We start from the raw sequence: 8,550 nt of genomic DNA on the forward strand, positions 1-8,550 counted from the left end.
GAGGGAGCAGTAACCACATTTTATTGCATTTAATACCTTAACTCTTCCTCCACAGAGAATTGAACCATGACAATCTGTCCCCAAGGAAGCAGATTCATAGGTTGGCCAGTGAGTTACAACAAGTGGCCTGGTATATTAGAAGGTGTGTCTTCTCTAACACACACCAACTCTAGCAACTCTCCTCTCTGACGCCTCCTCCTCTAAACTTACCCACTAGAGCTGGGTCACATCTCACAAGCTGAAGGGCCTAGCCCTCCAAGTATCCTCAACTAAAAACACACTCTCGAAAAGTAAAATTACAAGATATATTGAATGTCCAGAGACGGTTGGACTAGGAATACATCCAAACTCATTAATTGAAGATGGTCAACCCACTGAATAATAAGTCAGTCAGCATTCTTGTGTAGCTGAAACAGGAACCAAGGTTATAAAATCATGAATGGATGAGACAATCAGGGAAGTCTAAGGTGTGATATCTGAGAGTAAGGACTTAGTAGGGACAGGTGCTTTGTTGTTAGGTATCATTGAGTCAGTTTTGTCTCATCGTGACCCTGTGCACATTAAAACAAACCACTACCTACTCCTGAGCCATCAACACAGTCGTTAGGTTTGAGTCCATTGCTGCTGCCACTGCGTCAGTCCGTGTCATTGGGGACTTCCTATTTTTTGCTGAACCTCCACTTTACCAAGCCTGGTGTGCTTCTTCGGATATTGGTCCCTCCTGATAACATGTCCAAAGTATGAGAGATGAAGTCTCACCATCCTGGCTTGTAAGAAGCATTTTGGCTGTACTTTTTTCAATACAGATTTATTAGTTCTTCTGGCAGTCCGTGATAGTTTTAATATTCTGTTCCAACACCATGACTCAAATGCATTGATTCGTTTAGTTTTGCTTAGTCAATGCCCAACATTCATACACATATGAGATGATTAGACAATGAAAGTGACACCAATCCTTTTGAATTTGCCCTTCCCAGCATAGTAAATCATATGACTGTAAGATTCAAAATAGCCAGTTACAGTTCATATCAGCTCACTAATGCCTAGAATATCAATCTGTATGCGTTCCATTTCATTTCTGACAGCTTCCAATTTTCCTACATTCATATTTCATACATTCCATGTTCTAGTTATTCATCAGAGATAGGTGGATAACATATATGTGGGATTACATAATCCGTGAAGGATACATAATTGCAAACATTTGTGCATTGTCACGCACAAAGACTAGATGGTTTTCTTATGGTACTCTGCCATAACAGTTGCTTACTCAAACATTTCTGTTTCTGGGGTTCCATTGTAAAGCTATATTGATAAAGCTGTGTATCAAAACCCTTTGGGTATTAGCTGTTGCATCATCTTACATCTATTTGAGCACAGAGGAAAGACCCTCTGGGAATGAACTATGATAATTAACAAAGATAGTTTAGTCACTCAGGAAATTTTACAGGTTTAGAGATTACAGCCTAGGTACTAGGGGCAAATTCTTTGTACATAGTATAACTACTTCTCACTTAAGGAAATAGTTCCAAAGACCAGGGCATTGTACAAAAATAGGTGTTATGTGAATGGAGGATGACCACATCATTACATAATTGACAACCACTCAGAATCAAGGTTAGCACATTGATACATAACTTGAACCATCACAGCCAAATAGACACTGAGAAGTCTCACTCTTACCCCTGTCCATGGCTCCCTCTTCCTGACATTCTGATAGCTAATTCTCTTTAGGTTTTTTATTATTTTACCAGTATTTCTTTCTTTAAATACTAAGCATATATGAATACAAGGGGGCTTCAAAAAATTGTGGAAAAATTCCATTATCATTTAATTCTATTTTTCCATATACTTCTTGAAGCCCCCTCATGTGTGCATACAGACTCACATACACACATCAGGCTAAGTAAAAAAGTATTGCTACTAGATTTCTGTTCAAACATGTACAGGTTCATTCCAAACAAAATGTGTTTAAACATGTGTATCTGAGGGGGCTTCACAAAGTGTGTGGAAAAATACAATTAAAAGATAATGGAATTTTCCCACACATTTTTGAAGCCCCCCTCTCATATTCATATTTCTCCCTGGGCTTAGACAAAGAGCCTTCCTGTCTCTGGCTTTGTGTACCTTGATTTCTTCACTGTAGGGTAATTTTTTTAAAGTAAAGGTGTAAGGTCCTGGGTCATTCATTTCAGCGCTCACAGCATCCTCTCCTCCACCTACAGATACTGCTCCACTATGCTGCAGACTCTGTGAAAAGAGTCTCCATGGAGCTTGGCGGCCATGCGCCGTTCATTGTATTTGACAGTGCCGACGTGGACCGGGCTGTAGCAGGTGCCATGGCGTCTAAATTTAGGAACTCTGGCCAGGTGAGTCACCGAAGGGTTTTCAAGGACTGGGTGCATGTGACTTTGTATGTGCATGTGTGTGTTTTACAAAGGTGCTACCACCTCTACTCCTTATTCATCTTTGGGTTTCTTCCATCATTCATCCATCATTAATTCATTAATACACTCTTCCAGGAATCATTTAGTAAGCTTTTTTTTTTTTTTTTACCAGAGACTATACCATGTTTGAAGGATCTAAAGAGAAGTAAGGTGTACTTCCTAGCTTTGAGGAATTTCCTAAATAGCTTATATTTTTTAGTCGATTGTTCTTTCTCCTCTTCTTTCCCCTACCCTTTGGATCTAGTTATTTTCATAGTTTTCCTTCATTGGGCTTTTCTTCACTGAATAGGTATAACCATTTTCTCAGATACAAAACCCTCTGGAATAGGTGTGGTCTGAGAGCCATAGTTTTAAGGGACAGAAAGTGGAAAAATGATGAGGATAATGCCTTGAAAATCTCAAAACTCTGTTGCCTACCTAGGTCTCCCTCCCACTGAAATGGGAAGGATGTCATTCTAAAGGGTGTCTGCCCATGGACCGTCAGTGTGCCCAAGGAGTATCCCAGGTTGTCTTTGGGAACGTGATGGCCTGAGTTTAGTCCTTAATAGAAAATCCTGGAGAGTTAGGTCTGGCAGGAGCCTCTAGAGCTATCCAATACGGAAGTTACCTTTTAGAGATGAGGAAAAGAAGCTCTGGAAGGGTTAATTGAATTGCTTACAGTCATACATATCTGAGGTACAGTGTCCCCACTCTGCTAAGGAGCTAGGCCCATGAGCCAAGGTTCTGCCTCCTGTTTCTCTCCAAGCTACTGCCGAGAACCTGGTTTCTCAGGAAATAGACACAAGCATTGCAATCTAAAGACCATCAATGAATGAAAACCCGACCAGTTGGCATCGAGTGGACTCCAATTCATGACGACTCCATGTTTCAACATAGAATTGGGCTCCCTGGGGTTTTCAATGGCAGTAACCTTATGGAGAGGAGCTGTGGTGGTGCAGTAGTGAAAGTGCTTAGATGCTAACCCAGAAAGGTCAGCGGTTCAAACCCAGCCAGCTGTTCCACAGGAGAAAGAGACAGCTGTCCGCTTCCATAGAGATTTGTAACCTTGGAAACACTATGGACATTTCTACTTTGTCCTAGGAGTAGCTAGTAGTCAAAATCAATTCCACAGCTTTAGATTTGGAGGGGTGCCTTGATCTTGTGGAAACAGATTGTCTGGTTTTCTGAGTAGGTGGATTAGAACCTCCACCTTTTAGTTAAGAAGTCAAAACCAAGCTCATTGCCGTAGAGTTGATTCTGACTCATAGCACCTTGTACAGGACAGAGTGAACTGCCCCCTAGGGTTTCTGAGGCTTCAGTTGCTACAGGAGCAGACGAACCAGAAAGGAACCCTGATCCTGCTGCAGGTTCAGTATTGGGCTGTTAACTGAAACGTTGGTGATTCAAACCCACCAAATGGATCACCAGTATGCACAAGCCTGGTCTTTCTCCCGGTGGTTTTGAGTTACCGACCATGCAGATAGCAGTCCAATGCTTAACCCACAGCACCATCAGGTCTCCTTTTTGGTTAGTCCCTAATGCAAATTGTGCCACCCAAACCTCTAAATGCATTCGAGAAACAGAATAAATACTGCTAAAAGACTGCACTGGGAAGAAGATGAAATACTGTGTAATATAAACACTGGACTGAGTAGTCAGTTTGAACCACAAGGTTGGTGGTTCATCACAACAACTCACCAGCCAATCCTCAAAAACCCTTTTTAGGGCACTAGGAGTCGGACCCGACTTGTTGACTTTTAATAAAAAAAAATTCTACATAGAATGTTTCATCCCTGTTTTCAGGCATTGATACATCATTTCCCCTTTTACAACTAAATAAGCCTCTTTTTTAAAAACAGAAATAAATGTATTTCTGTTTTTTTTAAACACAAAATGCCTTCAGAATCATACTACAAAGCTCCATCTTAGGGGCATTGTTCTTTGGGTCAGTACAACCATTCATTAGAAATGCATAGGGCACAAAGTCGTGTGTATACTTGTTTCTGTGAGGAAAGTACATGATTAAGAGAAGTTTTATACATTTATATTGATAGCTACACTTCTTGTAATGTGGTTTCATTTTATAATTTAAGAGATCTAATTAGAAAAATGGAGTCCTGGTGTGACGCTGTGGGTTAATGCTCTGGACTGCAAAGTCAGTCTGAACTGCAAGATCAGTGGTTCAAGCTCACCACCTGCTCCTTAGAAACCCTATACAAGTTTTCTATGGGTTGGAACCAACATGACGGCACTTAACAACAACAACAATTGAAAAAATGGAGTTCTAGTGAGGTGCTATGGGTTAATGCACTGGACTGCAAAGTTGGTTTGAACTGCAAGGTCGGCAGTTCAAGTTCACCAGTTGATCCTGGGAAGCCCTGTATAGGGTCGCTATGAGTCGGAACTGACTCAATAGCACTTAATAACAACAATTAAACATATAAGCAAAGATATTTTGAATAACTGTGATGCACATGCAAGAATTGTCTTGTGTCCATTTTCAGAATGGGAGCTTCAACCAAAGATTTAGAAGGCTTAAACTAAAGGATGTGAGTTAGCGTTAGACCTCAATCCTTCTGTCCTCTTCCCTCTAATGCCACAAACTCAATGATTCTCAGAGGTTGCAGTTTTGTTTTGTATTTTTCTGTTCATTTTATAATGGCTTGCCCAAGCCACTTGAAAAACAGAAAGAAAGAAACCTGATGTTAGTGGCTTTTTTTCTTTGTATAGATATTTATAGTTGCATGTTTGTTTAACCACAGAGGTGCAGTAGCCTTGCGTGGCATTGGAGAGGAATGTGCACCTCTTTCAGACCACGCCCACAAGGGGAAAACTATAGCAGGCTGGACACATGATGAGAACCACGTGGGGAAGCATCTTCATACTTAGAGAGGGAGCAGCAGTCATAAATGTATTAGATGTGACACTAGCTTTTGACAAGCCGTCTAGGTGAGCTGTATTCTTTTTCCCCTTATGTTTAGACTTGTGTCTGCTCAAACCGTTTCTTAGTGCAAAAGGGTATCCATGATTCCTTCGTGAAAAAATTTGCTGAAGCAATTAAGAGAGACCTGCGTGTAGGCAATGGATTTGAAGAGGGAACTACTCAAGGCCCATTAATTAATGAAAAAGCCGTCGAAAAGGTAAGTTCGTTTTGTGGTTTATTTTAGTAAACTTTATAGTTTTGATAGCAAAAGCTTAATTAGCAAAAAAAAAAAAAAAAAACCCACTTTGGTAAAATGTCCTGCAAGGTGATTTTGAAAACAATTGAGAACTCATGAATGAAATGCATGTCCATTGATCTGAAGTAATTGAATGGCATGATCAGGCCATTAGCTTTCCCGTCTCCTGTTATTGCATGTAGTGGTAGTGGCCTGATGTGTCACTGTTAGTCACCTGCTGCCTCCCTATCTCCCCTTCTTCAGTGGTGAGAATTGAGGTTTCTATCCTTCCTGTGGCGTCCTGGCATGGTGCTGCAGGATAATGCACTGGACTGCAATGTCGGCGGTTCAAACACACCAGCTGCTCCTCAGAAACCCCTATACAGAATAAATGTGAATCAGAACCGACTCAACAGCACTTAACAATAGCAACAATATATATAGAATAAGCATTGGACCACAAGGTCGGTTTGAACCGCAAGGTTGGTGGTTCAAATTTACCAGACCCTCCTTGGAAACCCTATATGGGTTTGCTATGAGTTGGAACCAAATCGACAGCACTTAACAATGACAACAAAAAAATCCTTCCCTGTCTCTGAGATTAAACTCTTGGGACACAAAATCCTTTACTTTTCTCAAACACCTAAAAGGAAAGGAAAACTTGTTTTCAAGATTGTTGATATTTCAGTGTACACACTGGCGTGGGTACGTTGACTGTAAAAACATCCTTCCAGAAAAAAATCCTTGGAGCAAATATCCCAGCTGGGAAATGTGTCATCGCATATTCTGGGAAATGTGTCATCGCATATTCCATGTTCAGGATTTAGAGATAGAGGGAAAGGGAACTGACATTTTGGGTCAGGAATGATTTGATCTAAAATACCACAATTTGGATTGCTAGCTAGGTAGAATTTTATCTTCATTCTACTATTAAAACGAAAACAAAAAAATTTTTAGTGTCATGTACAAGGACTTTTCATAGAAGACTAGACATCCAGCATGCACCCTGGTTAAGATTCTTAGCAGACAATGTAAGCAGAGTGGGCATGTCCCGGAGAAGGGTGATGCTTATTAGGTGGAGGGAGCCCTTCCAGAATCCACTGGAGGAGAGAGTAGGAATGGGAGGAGCAGAGACGTGAAGGTGACTGATTTAGCTTTTCCTTAGTTTTCTGGGTCATTCACACACCACCATCACCACCACCACTGATATACACAAAACTCAGAAAAGCCTTTTTCTCCAGGTAGGGCAATACCTCTGAAAGCATCTAGTGTCCCACCTAGAGGACCTGAAGCTTTGAGAGTGAAGGTCTAAAAAAGAATTCAGTGCTCAACAAAGTCGACCAGATAAAACATCAAAGACCAGGTTGAAGAAGGCATTGTACACAATATGTCATTGCATCCCTAGAAGGAACTGTAGCTTTTCAGTGTTTCCTTTTTTGTTGTTATTAATGAAAGAGAATCCCTTACAGTTTTCTGCAGTTTATGCAATCTGAGAGATTGTACCATTTAGAAAGTGTTCTCAGCCACCTTTTCCAAGGGCTCCTCCTCTTCTTCTTCTCACAGGTGGAGAAGCACGTCAGTGATGCGGTTTCCAAAGGGGCCACCATTGAGACAGGCGGGAAGCGACATCAATTTGGAAACAATTTCTTTGAACCCACCCTGATCAGTAACGTTACCCAGGACATGCTTTGCTCTCATGAGGAGACTTTTGGGCCTCTAGCACCAGTTATCAAGTAAGACTCCCCAGCTGTGGGAAGACAGAGGGACAGAAAAGGGAAAGACAGAAAACAAAAAGGGGATTTGCTTCATTGGATTGTTTGGAAGGTTTCAGCTAAAAGGGTAGGGAAGGAGGGACTAGAAAGTTTAAAAAAAAAAAACAGCTATGTGTTGTCAGTTCAACAGCGGAGTTAAATTATAACTTTTGGAAATCACTTACTGAGATGATTACTACATGTTCACAAGTAAATAACAATTTTCTTGGATAAAATAATAAGTTCACATTTTGAAACTATCACCCTTTTATCACTGAGAAATCTGATGCCTGATTCTTTCTTGTTTGTAAGGGACCTACGTTTTCTCTTTGGAAACTTAGAATTTCCTTATATCTCTGATGTTTTTAAATTTCACAGAAATATTTCTGGCAAGACACTGAGGGCACTCTCACCCTGAGGCCCTATTGTCTCTCTTTAATATTCAAAGACTTTGGTGATTAAGTGGTAGAATTCTCACCTTCTCTGCGGAGGGCCGGTTTCAATTCCTGGTCAGTGCACCTCAATGCAGCCACCACCTGTCTGTCGGAGGACGAGGTGTGTGTGTGTGTGTGTGTGTGTGTGTGTGTGTGTGTGTGTGTGAAGATGCTGACCGAGCAGGTTTTGTAGAATTTACAGACTAAGATGGACTAGGAAGAAAAACCCTGTGGGTCTGCATCTGAAAATTAGCCCGTGAAAAGCCTCCCAAGATAGATGTAAGGACTAAACAACATCGTGCCTGTGAAGCACTTGGCATGTTGCCTGGCATCGGTACCGTGGTCATAGTTAGTGTATACATAAGACACTAGATCAGGGAGCGGGCACTGCTGTTCCTAGTGGACTCAGTCTCACTGTCCCTGTCCTTCCAGGGCTCAGTAGTAGGGGCACAGCTCTGATGTTAGCATGTGCCCCTGAAAGGGGAAAGTTCTCAACAGCCACAACTGATGTTTGACTACCATATTTTTTGAGGGAACAGTGGAGAGGGGGACACTGACAATGCCCTGTCTTTCTGTCCTCCAGCAGATAGGGTGGCTCACCAGTTCGGAGTAGAAAGACAACTCTTTGGAGGGAGTATTGGGCCGGGCTCCCCGAAGAAGCAAAACCAATGAAGCATATACATATATATTGTTGATAAGTGCTGTCTAGTCAGTTCCGACTCATAGCGACCCTGTAGAGGAGTGGCCAGTGGGTTTGAACTGTCGACCTTGCTGTTCAAAT

The 8,550-nt window shown here is 41.5% G+C and overlaps 1 protein-coding gene across 1 annotated transcript in view; it reads left to right on the forward strand.

Annotated features, from left to right (window-relative positions):
- ALDH5A1 (aldehyde dehydrogenase 5 family, member A1) overlaps positions 1 to 8,550 on the forward strand; it is a 61,964-nt gene that overhangs the window by 36,990 nt on the left and 16,424 nt on the right. The window contains exons 6-8 of the mRNA XM_006877947.1: positions 2,226 to 2,369; positions 5,408 to 5,566; positions 7,148 to 7,317. Of these exons, the coding sequence (XP_006878009.1) occupies positions 2,226 to 2,369; positions 5,408 to 5,566; positions 7,148 to 7,317 (473 nt within the window). The remainder of the gene's footprint in view (positions 1 to 2,225; positions 2,370 to 5,407; positions 5,567 to 7,147; positions 7,318 to 8,550) is intronic.

Source organism: Chrysochloris asiatica, unplaced genomic scaffold (genome assembly GCF_000296735.1).
Source record: "Chrysochloris asiatica unplaced genomic scaffold, ChrAsi1.0 scaffold00695, whole genome shotgun sequence".
In the NCBI taxonomy this organism is placed as follows: Eukaryota; Metazoa; Chordata; class Mammalia; order Afrosoricida; family Chrysochloridae; genus Chrysochloris; species Chrysochloris asiatica.